The 22,354-nt window shown below is 39.5% G+C and overlaps 1 protein-coding gene across 3 annotated transcripts in view; it reads left to right on the top strand.

The window, feature by feature from the left end:
- The window catches only part of SDF4 (stromal cell derived factor 4), a 125,980-nt gene that overhangs the window by 74,647 nt on the left and 28,979 nt on the right, over nt 1–22,354 (top strand). For 2 of the 3 annotated variants that reach the window (XM_063436866.1, XM_063436865.1), the window contains exon 2: nt 11,425–11,746. In XM_063436866.1, the coding sequence (XP_063292936.1) occupies nt 11,439–11,746 (308 nt within the window). In that variant the 5' untranslated portion in view covers nt 11,425–11,438. Of the gene's footprint in view, nt 1–7,003; nt 7,053–11,424; nt 11,747–22,354 lie in introns of those variants that run through there. The other variant, XM_063436864.1, reaches the window with a different exon arrangement.

The raw sequence follows: 22,354 nt of genomic DNA, 5'->3' as shown, positions 1-22,354 counted from the left end.
TATATAGATCATGCCCCTGCAGTCTCACTGCTCAATTCTCTGCCGCTTAGCGGGTAAATTGCTTTTGTTTCTGTTTATGAAGCCCTAGCCACAAGTCCCCTGGCTGTGACTCATGTAGCCTCCATGGAAAAAAAAAAGTTTTTAGTCAGGTCATACAGCACAGTGTGATCACTTTAGACCAGGGGTCCTCAAACGGTGGCCCTCCAGATGTTGCTGAACTACAACTCCCACGATTCTCTGGCTATCTATGTAATTCAAAGAATCATGGAAGTTGTAGTTCAGCAACATCTGGAGGGCCACAGTTTGAGGACCCCTGCTTTAGACGTTATCATCTCCTGCTCTGTAAACCGAACCTTAATCACACTCAAAACTCCAGCAGGCAATTAACAGAGAAAAAGCTAAAAAAAATTGTAAGTTAAATAGACTTTGCAATAAAAGAAGTTTAAAAATGATATCTCTTGTTACAGTAGGCTGCATAAACAAATTGATTTAACTCCTAAATGCTAGAGAACTGAGCAGCGAGACTGCAGGGCCATGATCTATTCACCAAAACTGCTTCGTTAAGCTAACGTTTTTGGTGTGTACAGCGTCCCTTTAGTGCAGGCTTCCTCAAACACAGGACAAAAAGAAACATTTACCAGTATATACACCTCCCCAATGTGATCACAGCAAAAATTTGTAATATTACCAATATAGGACCAATATGGGACTGGACTGTATTGCAAACAGCGTGGAGCTGGACTTGGGTATAAACTACAATAGAAAAACAATAAAAAACAACAACATAGTGTAAACTGTATAATAAAAGATGTGTAGTAGGTAAGTATGTGACTCTCACTCACATTCTCCAGAGCCGTACCAGGCTCTGTAAAACAGGCTCAGGGGTGCCAGTACTGGCTAACGATCCAGGTGATCCAGATAGATGCGACTCCAGAGTTTGGATGCAAAATATATTTATTGTATAAAATTTTTTTTTTTTAAAAAGGTATAGGCACTAATGGGCACTATGGGGGTGGAACCCAAAACAGACAATAGTATATATAACAAAATTGGAGTTCCACTTACCCCTATCTTTTAGCAGCCCAGAGTGTCAAAAATACACATAAAATAACAAATGTATATATGCAGTAGATTGAAGCAGACGCGTTTCGGCTAACAGCCTTCCTCCAGTGCTTGTCTTCATGTTCTGTTGGGTCTTCTTTTATAAGTCCTATCTGTCCCATTCACCTGGATTCAATTTCGTACCGGCGTCGCGTCACTTCCGGTTTCGCGGGTGACGTCACTTCCGGTTTTTCGGCCGGCTGGAACGCACGCTGAAACGCGGCGTTCAAGATATTGGTTGCTCGTAATTGTTATACTTGAGTCCCCATAGCAACCTTGACCTCCATATTTGCAGGATATTATAACAAAATGAGAAAAATAAAAATTAAAACGATGATCTATAAATGGCTTTCACATTGCAGATATTATATTAGCTGACATCAATCTCTTTGTGTTTAACAGTAGAGCAATGTATTCTTAGAAGAGCTAATTAATTACATATATTGAACAATGCTATGTATGACCTCAGAGACTTTACATTTAGATAGCAATTAAACAGAAAGCCAATATAGCCTTCTAAACCTAATAATTCAAATAAAAAAGATTAAATAAATTCTAAAAAATATATATAAAAAATATGTATGTATGAATTTTATAAAAAATGTATAAACTCAAAATCTAAATTTAACCCCTTTGGGGATAGGGTATTAACATCAAAAATCCACTTGCCCTCTATCTTTGCTAGCTCTTTGACATTGTTATCACCCCTCCAATTTTTAAATTTCTTGAAGATGACAGTATATGACAGTAATGAAGAATCACCGCCATGTTTCTCAGTGAAGTGTGCTGATACACTATGTTTCATATACCCCCTCTGGATATTGCCCACATGTTCCGCAACCCTGGTTTTAAATGCTCTGGTGGTCATCCCAATGTATTGCAGACCACATGGGCACCAGAGGAGGTATATGACGTTAGTGGAGTTGCATGTTAAAACCTGATGGATTTTGAATATTCGATTAGTAGAGTGAGAAGTAAATTCTGTCTGTTTTTGTTTGCTGAATATTGTTTTCTTACAAGCTGAGCAGGACTTGCATGGATAGAAACCCTTTTCCAGTCCAAAGAGGTTTTTTCCTTCCCCTTTGTCCCTAATGAAGCTTGTAGTTAGATGTTGCTTTAGGTTTTTAGCCCCTCTATAGATAATACGTGGCTTATCACCAACAATTTCCTTCAGATTCGGATCTGATTTTAGGATCCGCCAATGTTTGTTGATAATATGCTTAATTTGCTTGGCATCTTCACTATAATTTAAAATAATTGGTACTTGGTCTGTACCCTTCCTCCCCTCCCTAGACATCTTTTTCTTCAGAGTCTCATTCCGGTCCATCTTTTTAATAGAATTAATACAACTATCCAATTCCTTGGCGTCATATTTCTTCTCTACAAACCTGTCTCTCAGGCAGACTGCCTGTTCTTCAAACACTTCAGTGTCACTACAATTCCTGAACAGCCTAAGAAACTGGCCCTTAGGGATACTTCGTAGCCAGGATTCATAGTGACAGCTGGACATTTCTATGTACCCATTTACGTCGACCTTCTTAAAGAAAGTCTTGGTTTTAATGGCTTCATTGTCCACATAGATATTTAAGTCCAGGAAGTTGATATTGGATGTACTGTACTCGCTTGTCAATTTAATGTCTGGATGTTGAAGGTTTAAGAATTCTAGGAATGGCTGCAGTGATTCTGCATCACCGCGCCAAATAAAAAAGATGTCATCTATAAAGCGACGATAAAGGACCAGGTTACGCGCCCAGCTATCTTCCTCCGTTAGGAACGGGTTCTCCCAATGCGCCATAAATAAATTGGCGTAGCTGGGCGCGAACCTGGTCCCCATCGCCGTCCCCTTAAGCTGCAAAAAAAACTTGTGATCAAACCAAAAATAATTGTTACAGAGGATAAGTCTAATTCCATCTAGGATAAAGTCCACCTGTAATTCCTTCAATTCGCTTTGATTTTTAAGGAAATACTCGACTGCTTCGCAGCCGGACAAGTGTGGTATACTCGTATACAGACTTGAAACGTCGCAAGTCACCAATAGCATATTGCTATCCCATTTGATCTTTTCCAGGGAGTCCAACAGCGACATAGAGTCACGTAAATAGGATGGTTGTACAACCACCAAGGGTTGTAATTGCTTGTCTATATACTCTGACAAGTTACTCAGAAATAGGGATGAGTTCCAATACTTGGACTCCACCATAGGTAGGACCCCGGTATTTTACACCCTGCCAAAGATACATAAAAGTGAGGACAATCCGCCTGGCAGGCCCATAGTGTCAGGGGTGGGGTCACTTCTGAGTAACTTGTCAGAGTATATAGACAAGCAATTACAACCCTTGGTGGTTGTACAACCATCCTATTTACGTGACTCTATGTCGCTGTTGGACTCCCTGGAAAAGATCAAATGGGATAGCAATATGCTATTGGTGACTTGCGACGTTTCAAGTCTGTATACGAGTATACCACACTTGTCCGGCTGCGAAGCAGTCGAGTATTTCCTTAAAAATCAAAGCGAATTGAAGGAATTACAGGTGGACTTTATCCTAGATGGAATTAGACTTATCCTCTGTAACAATTATTTTTGGTTTGATCACAAGTTTTTTTTGCAGCTTAAGGGGACGGCGATGGGGACCAGGTTCGCGCCCAGCTACGCCAATTTATTTATGGCGCATTGGGAGAACCCGTTCCTAACGGAGGAAGATAGCTGGGCGCGTAACCTGGTCCTTTATCGTCGCTTTATAGATGACATCTTTTTTATTTGGCGCGGTGATGCAGAATCACTGCAGCCATTCCTAGAATTCTTAAACCTTCAACATCCAGACATTAAATTGACAAGCGAGTACAGTACATCCAATATCAACTTCCTGGACTTAAATATCTATGTGGACAATGAAGCCATTAAAACCAAGACTTTCTTTAAGAAGGTCGACGTAAATGGGTACATAGAAATGTCCAGCTGTCACTATGAATCCTGGCTACGAAGTATCCCTAAGGGCCAGTTTCTTAGGCTGTTCAGGAATTGTAGTGACACTGAAGTGTTTGAAGAACAGGCAGTCTGCCTGAGAGACAGGTTTGTAGAGAAGAAATATGACGCCAAGGAATTGGATAGTTGTATTAATTCTATTAAAAAGATGGACCGGAATGAGACTCTGAAGAAAAAGATGTCTAGGGAGGGGAGGAAGGGTACAGACCAAGTACCAATTATTTTAAATTATAGTGAAGATGCCAAGCAAATTAAGCATATTATCAACAAACATTGGCGGATCCTAAAATCAGATCCGAATCTGAAGGAAATTGTTGGTGATAAGCCACGTATTATCTATAGAGGGGCTAAAAACCTAAAGCAACATCTAACTACAAGCTTCATTAGGGACAAAGGGGAAGGAAAAAACCTCTTTGGACTGGAAAAGGGTTTCTATCCATGCAAGTCCTGCTCAGCTTGTAAGAAAACAATATTCAGCAAACAAAAACAGACAGAATTTACTTCTCACTCTACTAATCGAATATTCAAAATCCATCAGGTTTTAACATGCAACTCCACTAACGTCATATACCTCCTCTGGTGCCCATGTGGTCTGCAATACATTGGGATGACCACCAGAGCATTTAAAACCAGGGTTGCGGAACATGTGGGCAATATCCAGAGGGGGTATATGAAACATAGTGTATCAGCACACTTCACTGAGAAACATGGCGGTGATTCTTCATTACTGTCATATACTGTCATCTTCAAGAAATTTAAAAATTGGAGGGGTGATAACAATGTCAAAGAGCTAGCAAAGATAGAGGGCAAGTGGATTTTTGATGTTAATACCCTATCCCCAAAGGGGTTAAATTTAGATTTTGAGTTTATACATTTTTTATAAAATTCATACATACATATTTTTTATATATATTTTTTAGAATTTATTTAATCTTTTTTATTTGAATTATTAGGTTTAGAAGGCTATATTGGCTTTCTGTTTAATTGCTATCTAAATGTAAAGTCTCTGAGGTCATACATAGCATTGTTCAATATATGTAATTAATTAGCTCTTCTAAGAATACATTGCTCTACTGTTAAACACAAAGAGATTGATGTCAGCTAATATAATATCTGCAATGTGAAAGCCATTTATAGATCATCGTTTTAATTTTTATTTTTCTCATTTTGTTATAATATCCTGCAAATATGGAGGTCAAGGTTGCTATGGGGACTCAAGTATAACAATTACGAGCAACCAATATCTTGAACGCCGCGTTTCAGCGTGCGTTCCAGCCGGCCGAAAAACCGGAAGTGACGTCACCCGCGAAACCGGAAGTGACGCGACGCCGGTACGAAATTGAATCCAGGTGAATGGGACAGATAGGACTTATAAAAGAAGACCCAACAGAACATGAAGACAAGCACTGGAGGAAGGCTGTTAGCCGAAACGCGTCTGCTTCAATCTACTGCATATATACATTTGTTATTTTATGTGTATTTTTGACACTCTGGGCTGCTAAAAGATAGGGGTAAGTGGAACTCCAATTTTGTTATATATACTATTGTCTGTTTTGGGTTCCACCCCCATAGTGCCCATTAGTGCCTATACCTTTTTAAAAAATTTTATACAATAAATATATTTTGCATCCAAACTCTGGAGTCGCATCTATCTGGATCACCTGGATCGTTAGCCAGTACTGGCACCCCTGAGCCTGTTTTACAGAGCCTGGTACGGCTCTGGAGAATGTGAGTGAGAGTCACATACTTACCTACTACACATCTTTTATTATACAGTTTACACTATGTTGTTGTTTTTTATTGTTTTTCTATTGTAGTTTATACCCAAGTCCAGCTCCACGCTGTTTGCAATACAGTCCAGTCCCATATTGGTCCTATATTGGTAATATTACAAATTTTTGCTGTGATCACATTGGGGAGGTGTATATACTGGTAAATGTTTCTTTTTGTCTTATGTAAATTTAGTGCATTGGGGAAGCACTAGGTTACCGGTTACACCATTTATTGTATATCTTTATTATATACAGAACTGTCTAAATTTCAGTGAAGCGCCTACGCACTATTTTCTGTTTGTTCCTCAAACACAGGCCCTTCAGATGTTGCTGAACTACAAATCCCATGATTCTATGAATGAAATAGATAGGCTGAGAGTCATGGGAGTTGTAGTTCAGCAACATCTGGAGGGCCAGAGTTTGAGGAAGCCTGTTTAGTGCTTCTCAGTTTGTATAAACGATGAATACAATTTCACAGGTATATACCAGAGATTGTTTTGTTCTGACTTAGATTAGGAAATTGGGGGTATAGCCTTTTACTTCCAGAGGATATAACCCCCCCCCCCCCCCCCCCCACACCCATTATTAATATTTTATTCTGGATCACAAGCTTCGAAAGTCCACTAGCCAAGGGTTATCTTATTTTCATAACACCAAGAGAAACAGGTAAATAATGATCCTGCTCAAAAGATCCTACAATATAGAATCAGACAGGTTTAACCCCTTAAGGGCCAAACTTCTGGAATAAAAGGGAATAAGGACATGTCACACATGTCATGTGTCCTTAAGGGGTTAAATGTGTCTTGCTTTGTCACTGAATATCTTCAATGTAAATAACTTGGGTTTCAACAATTGCTAACCATCTCAACGCAAGAACAAAGTCAACCCAGAGCCACTCCATCCCTTTATAACAGACAGCCAGTGATTACAGCGGAAATACGTCACCACAGACGCTTTAAATTTCTATTCCAGGTATTTGCACAAGAGACATAAATCGATCTTTGCCCCTAGGGCTCCAAATGTCGAAGCCATCTTGGTGTAGGCAAAGTTCTAGAACTGCCTCGGTGTCCTTAATGCTTGTCTCGGTTGTTTAGAACTCTTATCCCTGCAATCCATTTCCCCGGTTGCTCATCACTTCCTGCTTCCAGTCTGACCGGAAGCGGCTGCCACAGGGGTAGGACTGTAACAAGCTCAAGGTAGGTGTTAGCTTTACAGGTACATACTCAGATTTGGGGGTCCCTGAGTTCATATCTGTTACTTATTTGTTTCATTAATTAAATCTTGTAATACTGTGGCAATTTCTTCTTATGTGTTAGTAAGAACATATATTATATATATATATCTATATAAAAACAACAACAAATGGGTGACCAGACAGTCCAAATAGGAGTGCTAACGAATGATCACAGAGCCATCATGGTTTCATGGACACATCTCTTCATCATAGGGATGAGCAGTACATGAAAAGTTCTGCCTGGAGTTATGTACCATGCATGAACTGTAAGAGTAAAATAAGTTAAAAAAATATATAATAATCCATAAAACCTGCTGTAGTGGTTATGGTGTCAGGGGTGAGCTGGTGTAACTGGCACCTTCCCAGTGTAATCTTTCAGACCATTTTAGAACAGATTAACAATTCAATCGGGTCGCTCAAGCACCTGTGCCGCATCTGGTCTTCTCCTGCAGAAGTCAGGTGTCTTTATTGAACTAAAGCATGGCCGGTACAGTACTGCCCTCACTGAAAGCGTTCCCGCTCTAAGCCAGTAAGCGTTTCTCCTGCATGGCCCTGCTTAGGTCAGTTTAGCTAACCAAATTTTCATGGAAACAGAAGCAGGGCATCTGGCCATGGGCACCAGACAAGGCTCAGGTAAGTTGTTAAACCATTCTCCAGTGATTTTATGAATTACACTGGGAAGATGCCAAAGAACTCCTACACCAAGCAAGTTTGAGACATGCCTAGTGTTAAAGCATGTCTCATGATTTCTCAACATTGCAGGTGCCCACTCTGCTAAAATTTTCCCGGGGGGGGGGGAGAGAGGTCGCTGGAGCAGCTCAGTCTTCCTACTCCCTTATGCGCCGTCTGTAGTAGTGCCGGAATATGAGATGAAATATTCTGGCAGCCGGCATCGCTACAGATGCCGCATGCGAGGGATCAGTAAGGAGATCTCCAGATAGAAGATCCCCACTGGACCCCGGGGAATGATGTGTGTGTGTCAGTGTGAGTGACCGTCTGTCAGTGTGTGTGTGTGTGCGCACTCGTCTGTCAGTGTGAGTGTGTGTGTGCGCGCACTCGTCTGTGAGTGTGTGTGTGTGCGTGTCTGTCAGTGTGTGTGTGTGTGCGTGTCTGTCAGTGTGTGTGTGTGTGTGCGTGTCTGTCAGTGTGTGTGTGCACTCGTCTGTCAGTGTGAGTGTGTGTGTGTACTCGTCTGTCAGTGTGTGTGCATCTGTCAGTGTGTAATAAAAATCCAGCACACTTCCTAATCTACTAAACAGCAACTTTGGTGCTGACAGATTTTGCTAGTTTTTTAAAAACACCTAATCTAGGCAAAAAATAATGGGAGTTTAGTTACGTTATATAATCATACATTGCATAAGCCTGCCACAACGTCAATGTACCCCATCTTTGGCAGGTCCTACTCTAACAGCCAAATGTCTGCTAAATGAGCTACTTACTTGGGGAAAACTGTGTGTGTGTGTCTGTCAGTGAGTGTCTGTCAGTGTTGCGATGGACGTGGCTGGACAGTGGAGTACCTGGAGGTGTACAGAGGCACGTGACGTCGATGTGCTCCACCTTCACAGGGTTTCAAGAAGTAGCGTGAGGATCCGCTTTGGCACATTGTGCTGGCGGCGCGATTTGGGGTATACCAGAGGCCGGAGTCACATACTGGCAGCGGCAATGTGAGTGGAGTCTGCTTGTTGGCTAGAGAAGGGTGCTGGGATTTAGTATATGGGGAGGACTGGGATTTAGTGGGGGGGGTGTGCTGTTTTTTTGTTTGTTTGTTTTTTAACTCTACTTTTCAAAATAAATCTGTTTAACTCCAAACTCCGGCCCTCCAGATGTTGCTGAACTACAACTTCCGTGATTCTATGAATGAAATGGATAGGCTGAGAATCATGGGAGTTGTAGTTCAGCAACATCTGGAGGGCCGGAGTTTGGGGTAGCCTGTTCTACACCATATCGACTACATAGCACTGTATTGATTTTGGTGCTTAGCGTGTTCCAGTAACTAATAAAGACAGTTCTCGGGTAGTACTAAATGTATTTATTTACCAGTTCTTATTCAAAGTGCTTTACAAGATTAAAAAATAATCAAAATGTAAAAACATTTACTTGTCCAACAAACTAGTTGCCTTCTTCCCCTTGTCCTGGCATAGATAATTGTTTCGGACTGGGGCTCTGCACATTGACAAAGTCATTTTACTAAACCCTGAATGTCCCCAAAACAAATCTGAATGGAAGAAATGAGGCCAAAATAGCTGATCTGGAAATAAATCTTCAACAGCTATAGCCACAACTGGCTATTTGTTCGGATTTGCCATTCAGATCTAATTTGAGTTTGAGTTTTGTGTCTTCCCTCATAGAGAGAGAGTCTGTGTTAGCTGGGTGTAATCGGTGTGTACTGGCCAAATGTAACGCATACGTTGCATGTGCTGACTGTTTTTAGCGTGTGTGGTGCTTTTAGTTTGGATATATGTAACAATAGGGCAATGGCCCCATCTTTGTAGGTATCAGTATTTAAGCAAGAAAGGTTGATGTAGCTTAATAGTTTCCAATTATGTCTAGGATGTAGATTTCAATAACACTCCCCATCCCCAAGAATTAAAGACAGAGCTCACTTTGCTGACAATTAGCTGACAATTAGCAGGCGTTACTAGTTTTCTTTTCACCCAATAGTATATTAACACCAAATACTTAATAAGGACTAAGCCAACCTTTTGCCATCAAAACAGGTGCATTCCTTTTAGGGATGTTGTCGTACCAGTCATAAATGGTATTGTATAAATGGTATAGTTTTTTTTTTTAACCAATATAGTGGTTATGTTGTCTGGAGTATCTGCCTCGTGGATCCCCATTTTTCAAACTTCTCAGAATAATGGTTTGATATAGAATTAGGAGCTGCACTCATAGCCTGTTTGCACCATAACCACTTCAACATGCTGGAGTTTTTGTGGTACTTAGACTGCACCTATAAATCATGCTGTAGAGAAATAATCTTTAGTAGGAAGCATACGTTCAACAGAATAGTAGGAGCGTAGTTTAGCTTGTTTTCATAATGAATAATAATTGTCTTCTAAAGCGTAAATTGTCATGGATTGGCAACTGAATCATGCTTGTTTTATCCATCTGAGAAGAATGAAAGACTGAGTTCACTTTGCTGGAAATTGAGCCACATCATACAGGGTTATTCACTAAGTGAAATTTGCTGGAAGTTCAAAGTAAATTTCAAGTCATAACATGTAGTGTGAAACAAGGGACACTACACCATTATTTAAAGTGTTCAAATCAGCATTATATTGCTCCTTTAATTCACGTTATAGGGGAATGACCTTTAAAGGGGCTTCCTGACACTATAGTACCCTGAGGGTGCCCCCACCCTCAGGGTCCTCCTCCCACGGCACTGAAGGGGTTAAAACCCCTTCAGTTACTCACCCTTTTCCCCCGCCGGGCTCCCTTACCTCTCCTCCCCCGCCGACATCGGCATTCTTGTCTCACGTCACCGGCGCCACATGCGCGGCACTGCCACGCGTGCATTCAAAGTGTCCGTAGGAAAGCATTTTTCAATGCTTTCCTATGGACGCTCTGCGTGATTGAGGCATTAAATGCCTTAATCATTGCCGATGCGCCTCTAGTGGCTGTCCGGAAGACAGCCACTAGAGGCTGGCTTAACCCCAGATGTAAACATAGCAGTTTCTCAGAAACTGCTATGTTTACATCAGGCAGGGTTAACCCTAGAGGGACCTGACACCCAGACCACTTCATTGAGCTGAAGTGGTCTGGGTGACTATAGTGTCCATTTAAAAGGTAGCATCACCGCAGCATCAATTGTAGTGGATTTGAAAATCACAAAATACTGCGTAATTGAAGAAGAAAAAATGTTTTGGTGTTTTTTAGCGATTATAGATGCGTAGCAGATTTTGGGGGTCAAAGTTAAAAAAGTGTTTTTTTTTTTTTATTTCCCCATCATATTTTATAATTTTTTTTAAAAAGTAAATTATGATATGAAAATAATGGTATCTTTAGAAAGACCATTTAATGGTGAGAAAAACGGTGTATAATATGTGTGGGTACAGTAAATTAGTAAGCGTAAAATTACAGCTAAACACAAACACCGCAGAAATTTAAAAACAGCCCTAGTCCTTAATGGTGAGAACATAAAAAAACGGTCTGATCACTAAGGGGTTAAATCATCGTGTAATGTTTAGATTGTTTTTTTTTTTTTTTTTTTTTTTCAGTGCCTCTGCCCCCCCAAAAAATTCTTTAATTCTCTTTTTTTGGTTTCCTTTTAAGAATATTAAAAAGGCTTTCATGTTCACTGTCTGACCTATTTTTTCTTTTCTTTTCTTAAGGAACATAAAGAAAAATGGTGTCTAAGCAAGCCTTCCTTTTTAGCTTGGGGTCCCTTTACCTTTCCCTCCTCTTCATATTTCTTCTTATGGACGTCTATGCAAGACCTGCAAACAACTCTGCCTTAAAAGAAAAGGCCTCGGACAATAAAGATGAAAATGAAATTTTGCCTCCAGACCACCTGAATGGAGTTAAGATGGAGATGGATGGACACCTCAACAAAGAATTCCATCAAGAAGTTTTCTTGGGAAAAGAGATCGAAGAATTTGATGAGGATTCAGAGCCTCGCAAAAATAGGAGGAAGCTAGCAGCTATCTTTTCAAAGTAAGTAATGGCCCATTAGGCAATAGTGGGGGAAATAAGAACCAACACAGGTACAGTTTATTCCGCAAAAATGTACCATACTACATTAATGTGGTTATTCACTAAAGTGAAATTCAAATGTAAGCCTAAAATAGCCAGACTGGAAAAATTCTCAGTCAGCTATGCTTCCAGTTCATCTACTTTTGCCTTCAATTTGAAATTCACTATGAATAACAGTGTAAATGTTAAGGTGGCGGTATATTTAAACATAATTTAAGCATAGGCTCTGTGACGGACTGCCTGCACCCCGACCAGGTACCTCCGTCAATCGCTGCTTCTTAGTACTTGCGGGTAACATAAGCACTGCGCTGGAGCACCATAACCACTGCAAACCCCACGAATCGCCGCAGCTTGGTTGGGGTCTAGTCGTCTCCTACCCACCCAGGACCTACGACAAGGCTCCAGGTTCCAGTGGGTGAACCTGTCTCGCTCCAGAGAGTCAAGCAGGAACAGCTCTTACAAGAGCTTAGTGATTAACTATAGTTCTCCAATCCCCTAAACATGAGCCGAAACTTCATGAAGGTGCAATATGATCTGAGAGTTTAATGGTACAGGTGGAATTTTTATACAACTTTTCAGGCCAGAGGAACACCCACTGGACCTGATGGGGCACAGGACACATATTGTACAGACCAATAGAAACTTTGTAACAATGCCTGACACTCCCACAGACAGCACACAATCCCTCCCCTCTGCCTGTGATACAATTAAGGTAGATAATGTATTAACTTAATTATCCCCAAGCATAAAAAACACATATTTTACAAAACCCCCAAAGTACCCCAAAACACAACATATCCCCATAAATCTTACATCCTGATCTTGGTGAACAACATATCCAAAAATCACCCAGATCAGAGCAGGGGTTCAGGAAATTCCTGAAAGTCTTATTTTTGACCCACCGTGCACACGGTCCCATGCCCCAAACAGTTCCAGAGAATCAGGGCTAATGGTCGGTCTCTCTGTCTGGAATACAAAATACAGAAAATAACATTAAAGGGACACTAATAAAATATATATAATTTTGATATTGCAGTGTTCCTTAGGCACCCCTCCTTCCCACACAGTCTAACTTGAGCTTTAAATATGTTGACATTCAAATAAAAGCACTATGAACAGAATATTGGCTACCAGTATGTAGTATAAAGATATAATTTAAACATGTATTTTGCAAAATTCAAGCATTTCTTTTTACACACTTTTTGACGCTTCCTAAAGAAAAGAAAGTACGGTTTTGTTCGTACACCTTGGGTGAGGTTTGAAACAAAGACTAAACAGTTACCCATCAGTATGTAAGGGAGCACTGCCAGAGGTGGTGACTGTTTGCCAGGAACTGGGAAAAAAACTCATGAGCATTGCTACAGGAAGGGAAAACAAGAAAGTCCGTATGCAGCCATTTGGATTAGAGGAGAAGGCCAATTTAGGGGTACGTTGTTAGAATACACTACACTATGTTGAGGTCATGTAATTGTACTGAAACATATATATATATATATATATATATATATATATAGTGTATACCTGACCAAATGGTCACAATCCAATAGTAACGGAAAACGTAAGTCTCTTGAACCAGGTGAAAAAATTATCTATGAAAAAATATATCTTTGAAGAGAGTCTTTGCAGATAATAAAAAATATACAATGAAAAAATTTATAAAAATGAATAAAAATAGTCTCACTGATATAGCTTGGTGGGATATCTGTACAGTCCTCAGGAGTTGATCCGTCCGGGTAGTAGGATAATCCGTATATGTGGAGACAAAATAGGAGACACGACAAACTGCCAATAGTGAAGAATTGCGGCTCCAAGGATAAAATGAGAAAATAATATGATAATACACTCACATTTGTAGGAGCTTTGGACCAGCTCTAGACTTATAGGCGTTGCAGCGGTATGATCCCCGCTACCAGGATATACTGGAGAAAACGTCTGTCGATCCAACCTTGGTACTCCGGAATGTATAGAAAACAACAATAGTGCTCTCAGTAGGTAGGGTATGTAAAGTAACAGTAAATAAAATATACTTACAAATATAGAGCAGGAAATACTGCTCTATTAATAGGGCGCTGGTGGAATAATCCCCACCTGGGATTTCTTTGGCTCAGGATCCGAGTATGAGAGGTAAAAATAGTAGTGGTTATAGAATAAAATAATAATAAATAATATTGGGAAAAAATAGTAAGTGTATAAAAATAAATATAAAAAATATATATATATATATATGCAAAAAAAAGGGAAATTAAATTATAAAAATGCCAGGAATAGTAAAATAGTTAATCAGATAAAGTAGGAGTTGGTCCTATAAAAAAGGTAACCAAAATCACTTTTATTATTAAAATACACAATTTAAAACCATTAACGCGTTTCACCTAAACAGGCTTTTTCAAAATGGTATTATAGCATTATACCTGGCAAGATACAGTATATATAAGACAATGTAGATTGTTAAAATTTGCGCCAAAAAATGATTGGCCAATCAAAAAAACACTTAGATTAAAACACTGTTATACACTAAATAAGTTGAAAACAAATGTACATATAAATGGTCATAAGCAATATATACACAATGGAACACAGAAATCTAAAAAACGAAGCTTATAACACATATTTAAAATTGTTGAACTTGTGTCACATGACCGGACTTTGGGTGTATGGGAAATGTAGTACCAGAGCGCTGTGCGCGTGAGGTATTAGCCCCTCCCCGTGAAACTTTACCCCGCCGGCACTACTATAGGGCTAAGCACGGGGAGGGGCTAATACCTCACGCGCACAGCGCTCTGGTACTACATTTCCCATACACCCAAAGTCCGGTCATGTGACACAAGTTCAACAATTTTAAATATGTGTTATAAGCTTCGTTTTTTATATTTCTGTGTTCCATTGTGTATATATTGCTTATGACCATTTATATGTACATTTGTTTTCAACTTATTTCGTGTATAACAGTGTTTTAATCTAAGTGTTTTTTTGATTGGCCAATCATTTTTTGGCGCAAATTTTAACAATCTACATTGTCTTATATATACTGTATCTTGCCAGGTATAATGCTATAATACCATTTTGAAAAAGCCTGTTTAGGTGAAACGCGTTAATGGTTTTAAATTGTGTATTTTAATAATAAAAGTGATTTTGGTTACCTTTTTTATAGGACCAACTCCTACTTTATCTGATTAACTATTTTACTATTCCTGGCATTTTTATAATTTAATTTCCCTTTTTTTTACATATATATATATATTTTTTATATTTATTTTTATACACTTACTATTTTTTCCCAATATTATTTATTATTATTTTATTCTATAACCACTACTATTTTTACCTCTCATACTCGGATCCTGAGCCAAAGAAATCCCAGGTGGGGATTATTCCACCAGCGCCCTATTAATAGAGCAGTATTTCCTGCTCTATATTTGTAAGTATATTTTATTTACTGTTACTTTACATACCCTACCTACTGAGAGCACTATTGTTGTTTTCTATACATTCCGGAGTACCAAGGTTGGATCGACAGACGTTTTCTCCAGTATATCCTGGTAGCGGGGATCATACCGCTGCAACGCCTATAAGTCTAGAGCTGGTCCAAAGCTCCTACAAATGTGAGTGTATTATCATATTATTTTCTCATTTTATCCTTGGAGCCGCAATTCTTCACTATTGGCAGTTTGTCGTGTCTCCTATTTTGTCTCCACATATACGGATTATCCTACTACCCGGACGGATCAACTCCTGAGGACTGTACAGATATCCCACCAAGCTATATCAGTGAGACTATTTTTATTCATTTTTATCAATTTTTTCATTGTATATTTTTTATTATCTGCAAAGACTCTCTTCAAAGATATATTTTTTCATAGATAATTTTTTCACCTGGTTCAAGAGACTTACGTTTTCCGTTACTATTGGATTGTGACCATTTGGTCAGGTATACACTGTATTTTACTGTATCTTACTCTTTAGCGCAGCCCTTTCCCCCCGTTTTTTATCTCCAGTCTGTTTTTAGGGTTTTTGTGGGATTCCCTAATTAGGGTTGCAGCTTTTTCTGTTATTGAGCGCAGACTCTTCCCTTTGTTTCTATATATATATATATATAATATAAGGATATTATTGGCATGTATAAAGCACCAACTTATTCCATGGCGCATTACAATATTTTAAAGGAGTAAATTTAACTATAAATGAGACAATTTAAAATTGCTACAGGAACAATGGGTTGAGGACCCTGCTAGAAAGAGCTCTTAATCGACAAATGTAACTGTCGTGTGACATTTAGCGTGAACCTGTCAATTATCCTGCAAGTGGGTGACATATTTCCTTCATGCCTTTAAAAGTGACATCAAATCGTGTTCATCTTGATCGGTTAAAAAGATGACTGTCACTTTGAGTCAGAAGCAAAATAGTGCAAGATCGCGGTGCTGCCAATGGCACAGATCTCATCATTGCCCTCGCCCCTGTCCACACTCTTAGAGATTTAGGCTTCTCGTTTCTGATAAAGCATCTTGGAGCCTTCATTTATTACTAGAGGGAAGGCTTCTATTTGGCTGATGGAATGTTACAGTGGGAGGTTTTCAGAAGGATATTACAGCACCTTTTGGCACGTCGTCATACTACGGCAGTGCAGAAGCTATTTCTTTAGCCAACTGATTGTTAGACTTGGAATGTTTATGTAAAACACAATTCATAAGCACAACCAATGTTTTACGTTTACTTTGCAACCTGTTCTAACCCTTCTTTATTTATATAAAGTGTTAATTAAAATGTTGAACACAGAACCGCTTACACATTTTATAACTGAAATATAAGGTCATTGACATTTGAAATGAGTAGGAAGTATTTCCATCTAGCATTCATTGATCACCTTTTTTTAAGGTGTGTCAGTGAGTCAAATATGTCACTCAGGACGTGTTCTGAACTAAAAAATTCAAAAGTCCTACAATTCAATGTGTTCTAGCAATTTGTTACCGTTCTTCAGATTCCTATTTGGGTAGATTGGTTCAGACAGCCACTCTCTGATTTGCTTTGTCATAGTAATTTTGACGAACAATCTTCATAGTTTAGGCATGTTGCTGTAATTGTGCCACAGATGTTTTGAAATGGGTTGAACTAAACGGCTTCATGATATTCATGTGAACCTGTTACTTTCATATTTAGCAATTATTTAGAAACATAGAAACAGAATGTGACGGCAGATGAGAACCATTAGGCCCATCTAATCTGCCCAATTTTTTATTTTTTTTAATACTTTCATTAGTCCCTGGCCTTATCTTATAGTTGGGATAGCCTTATGCCTATCCCACGCATGCTTAACCCCTTAAGGACACATGACGTGTGACATGTCACGATTCCCTTTTATCCCAGAAGTTTGGTCCTTAAGGGGTTAAACTCCTTTACTGTGTTAACCTCTGCCACTTCAGCTGGAAGGCTATTCCATGCATCCACTACCCTCTCAGTAAAGTAATACTTCCGGATATTATTGTTAAAACTTTGTCCCTCTAATTTGACTGTCCTCTTGTTGTGCTAGTTTTTCTTCTTTTATATATAGTCTCCTCCTTTACTGTGTTGATTCCCTCTATCATATCCCCCCTGTCTCGTCTTTCCCCCAAGCTATACATGTTAAGGTCATTTAACCTTTCCTTGTAAGTTTTATCCTGCAATCCATGAACCAGTTTAGTAGCCCTTCTCTGAACTCTCTCCAAAGTATCAATATCCTTCTGGAGATATGGTCTCCAGTACTGCGTACAATACTCCAAGTGAGGTCTCACCAGTGTTCTGTACATACCTGCGAAAAGGTGTGTCAGACACTAGCTGCATTCTGCCTTAAATAGTAACTCAAATAGTGCCTGTTGAAACAGAACAGTCAAATTTGAGATATCTGTCGTGGTTGTGATGTCAGTAGTCGCTCTGTCGTGGCTGTGATGTCAGTAGTCACTCTGTCGTGGCTGTGATGTCAGTAGTCGCTCTGTCGTGGCTGTGATGTCAGTAGTCGCTCTGTCGTGGCTGTGATGTCAGTAGTCGCTCTGTCGTGGCTGTGATGTCAGTAGTCGCTCTGTCGTGGCTGTGATGTCAGTAGTCGCTCTGTCGTGGCTGTGATGTCAGTAGTCACTCTGTCGTGGCTGTGATGTCAGTAGTCTGTCTGTCGTGGCTGTGGTGTCAGTAGTCGCTCTGTCGTGGCTGTGATGTCAGTAGTCACTCTGTCGTGGCTGTGATGTCAGTAGTCACTCTGTCGTGGCTGTGATGTCAGTAGTCACTCTGTCGTGATTATTTCAGTAGTAATTCTGCAGTGGCTGTGATGTCAGCAGTAATTCTGCAGTGGCTGTGATGTCAGCAGTAATTCTGCAGTGGCTGTGATGTCAGCAGTAGCTCTGCAGTGGCTGTGATGTCAGCAGTAGCTCTGCAGTGGCTGTGATGTCAGCAGTAGCTCTGCAGTGGCTGTGATGTCAGCAGTAGCTCTGCAGTGGCTGTGATGTCAGCAGTAGCTCTGCAGTGGCTGTGATGTCAGCAGTAGCTCTGCAGTGGCTGTGATGTCAGCAGTAGCTCTGCAGTGGCTGTGATGTCAGCAGTAGCTCTGCAGTGGCTGTGATGTCAGCAGTAGCTCTGCAGTGGCTGTGATGTCAGCAGTAGCTCTGCAGTGGCTGTGATGTCAGCAGTAGCTCTGCAGTGGCTGTGATGTCAGCAGTAGCTCTGCAGTGGCTGTGATGTCAGCAGTAGCTCTGCAGTGGCTGTGATGTCAGCAGTAGCTCTGCAGTGGCTGTGATGTCAGCAGTAGCTCTGCAGTGGCTGTGATGTCAGCAGTAGCTCTGCAGTGGCTGTGATGTCAGCAGTAGCTCTGCAGTGGCTGTGATGTCAGCAGTAGCTCTGCAGTGGCTGTGATGTCAGCAGTAGCTCTGCAGTGGCTGTGATGTCAGCAGTAGCTCTGCAGTGGCTGTGATGTCAGCAGTAGCTCTGCAGTGGCTGTGTAGTACCCTGACCCTGTTTTCTAGTAATGGGACAAACCGATTTGCAAATGTTTGCCCTCTTACTTGGGTCCCCCAGGCGCTGTGGGTCCTTTTGGGGACGTACATCCAGTTTCAGCAGAGCTTCAGATGCGATGCCATTGCTATTCATTGGCTGAGAGCTTCAGTTGATTGAATTCAGCCAATGCATGCAATTCTGTGTATAGATTTATGCACAGAACTAACATTAGCCAGCGTGGAACTCCCCAATGACACTGCTGGAGATGGAGTTACACCTCCAGCAGCAAAGAAGCTAAACTCTGTATGTGCAGCACTTCATAGCAAAATGCTGCATACAGACTCTAGGCACCATGAACCTTTCAAATCACTAAAGTGGTCATGGTGCTTGGAGTATTTCTTTGGCTGTGGCTCACAATGAAACAAAATGTTTTTCTTTTTCTAATCAGATATCATAACACAATGTGTTTTACTTTAGAAGGTTTTATCTCCTGCTCTTTAAATTGGACTTCAATCACAATCATGAGGTTCCTGCAGGCTCTTTCAGACAGGTTACAGAAAAGGATATAATAAATTCTAAATTAAAAACTGCCATAAATGAAGTAGACAGATTAGATCTCTCTTTACAGGAAATGTGTAGGGAGTCTATGTAAGTCACAGGCAACACAGAAGGGACCAAAGGTGCATAAACAGAGTGATTTACCTCCTAAATGACATATACAGTGAGACTGTGGGGACATGATCTATACTCCAAAATCACCTACTTAAGCTAAAGTTGTGTTGGTGCTTTCAGTGTTCCTTTAACCCCTTAAGGACCAAACTTCTGGAATAAAAGGGAATCCTGACGTGTCAGACACGTCATGTGTCCTTAAGGGGTTAAAGGGATACTCTAGGCACCTTAACTACTACACAGTTTGACAATATGCAACTCTCCTGGCACCCAAGTCCGAGGTGCTGCTCAGATAACGCAATTGTACTTCTGTATTATACGTCCAAACCTGTTAAAGATTGATAGGTTGAAAGAGCTGGGCAAATTTTACCTCAGATCGTCATTGTTGTCCAAGAGTGGACAGTTTTGTACAGGTAAGGCAGGCGTATCATTTCTATATTAATAATAAACAGTAGAATCTTCAGGCCTTGGTTGATGAAAGAACATGATTAGAGTCATTCTACCATGGCTCTCCTATCTTGGTTAGGGTAGCTAGAGTGCCACTTTAATATTCACTCGAAAATGCACTTATTTTTTTAATGTTTTCTGAGAAATCTGATTCTGTGCTGACGGTAAGATTAGGATAGGACCGTAATCTGCCTCTTCCTGCTGGGAGTACACATTGATGTGGTACATTTACCCGAAATTATGTCTCAGCATAAACTCGGATAACCTGAACACTAAAACAGTTTTACAACCTCAGAGCGAGCGAGGTTACAAAAAACAATCCCACACAGACTACTAGGTGCAGACTGTGTGGTTTTGTACGTATGACTCTCGTAGATATATTTTACATTATTGCTTGCTTTTTTGTGTGAACCAACACATAGTCACGTCTCATGCCCTGCAGGTCTCTGTTGGCCAATATTTTTATGTAGATGTTCGCATACCTTTCAGAATTTCAAGCTAAAGGACTAAACCTGATGAAATTAACTGCTATGCTTTAGTGTGTGTGTGTGTGTGTGTGTGTGTGTGTGTATATACACGCACACATATATGTATACACACACAAGCATAGCAGTTAATTTTATATATAGTTTTAATTTTATTTAATCTGGGTATTCTTTTATTCACTTTTCTCAAAACAGGTCCTATGTTAACGTCACTATTAAAGGGAATATTTTGTGTCACAACCCTTCATCGGATGGGAAAAATAGATCAGTTATATTAATTAGTTTACAGTGCTTAAAGGGAACCTGGCATCCAAAAAAAACTGTGGATGACTTTCATTTTCAGGTAGTTTTAGATCTCATGTTTGATTTGTGCTAGCAAAATATATAACAACTACGGTATATAGATTTAAAAAAGATATATACTTGCCTGAAAAACTTCTTAATCTACATAAAAGATGGCGTTGGGAAATGGGACTGGCGCCATGATTAAGGCAAAAAAAAAGGCAAATAAACTCAAAAACTGAACATCCCGTATACTTGTGTGTTATCAAATTAGCTGTGAAATTCTATCCTCTATACTTTGTGTGTTGTAAGATGCACTGCATGCAGCTTCAGTGATTATTAAAAGCTGAAAAGTTGTCCCTTTTTATATTCATTTTAACTCACAATGCAGAATGTGTGGAAAGAAGCATGGCAGAATTTTAATACCATACATTATAATACGTGTCGTTGCTACAAGCTGGGTGATATAAAAATGAAAAAAAGAGGGCTACCAGTTTAAAGTATTTGGGTGTAATCAAGGAGGACTAGAGGAAGTTTTGTCAAACACCAAAACATTTTTTTCTGCCTGTCTTATAAGTGAGTTCTCTTTGGGTTTTTTGCTATTTAGGACCTTGATGCATTTGATGAGAAATACATTGAAGGTCTTTAATGATGTGTTGAACTCTGGGGAACCTCATTGCCAGTTCATTTGCAGAGAGTTTTAACTAAATTCACATTCTGAGCCCATTCTCCTTTCGGTAGTAGGAGGGGAAATTTAAAATAAACAGATATCACACATTCGTCTGCTAGAATTCTGACAACTTCCTATTCCTCAGAGGTTTATCAGCCTGGTTTATATCTACATTGTGAACATTGGTGATCACCTCTATCATACACAATCATGAACTTGGTGTTGTTTGAGAAATGTGTATTTTTACAGTAGATAAAAAGCCAATTTATCCATGTAGTCTGTCCATTACCTGTGTAAAAGAAAAACACATTTAAATTCTGTTACGGTTTGTCTTGACAGTCACTTTAAAGGTTAACAACTCTTAAAACAATAGCTAAAATTTATTACTCCTAGATAAATTATATGTTTAATTGCTTTAGTAGCTGCTAACCAATGATTACTTGTACTCCATCTTGCCACTGCCTCCATGATCCAGATATCGTGGGTCTTATATTAATCTAACACCCATCCGTAGCCCCCACCTTCGTCCCCAGTCTCCCCGCTAGGGAATACTTCCTCAAGCGGTGCAATCCTCCCACATGACACTCGACATGTTCGTATATTTCACCTGCACACCTGAGATGCGCATGCTGAGGCAATATCACAGCAACTACAGCAGATGAGCTCTATTTGCAACACTAAAGACCAGGAAAACTACCCATACTTTGGTTTACTATTGTGATTTAGTTATAATGCAGAATGTGTTGGCCCTTCGTAAATTAATAAAAGTAATTTAATTACTTAGTTTGTGAATCCAGAAATCAGAAGCAGTTATTAAATTGGATCCATTCCCAATTCAACAGCAAATATTTACTTATTGCAGAATTCCTCTATAGAGCTTTTTTTTTTTTTTTTTTTTTAATAGATATATATATATATATATATATATATATATATATATATATATATATATATATATATATATATATAGATATATATATATATATATATATATATATATATATATATATATATATATATATATATATATATATATATAGGAAACATTGGGGGGATGGTTGC

Source organism: Pelobates fuscus, chromosome 11, assembly GCF_036172605.1.
Source record: "Pelobates fuscus isolate aPelFus1 chromosome 11, aPelFus1.pri, whole genome shotgun sequence".
Classification (NCBI taxonomy): Eukaryota; Metazoa; Chordata; class Amphibia; order Anura; family Pelobatidae; genus Pelobates; species Pelobates fuscus.
Note: the sequence above shows the minus strand (reverse complement) of the source record. Positions and strands in the feature narration are given on the sequence as shown.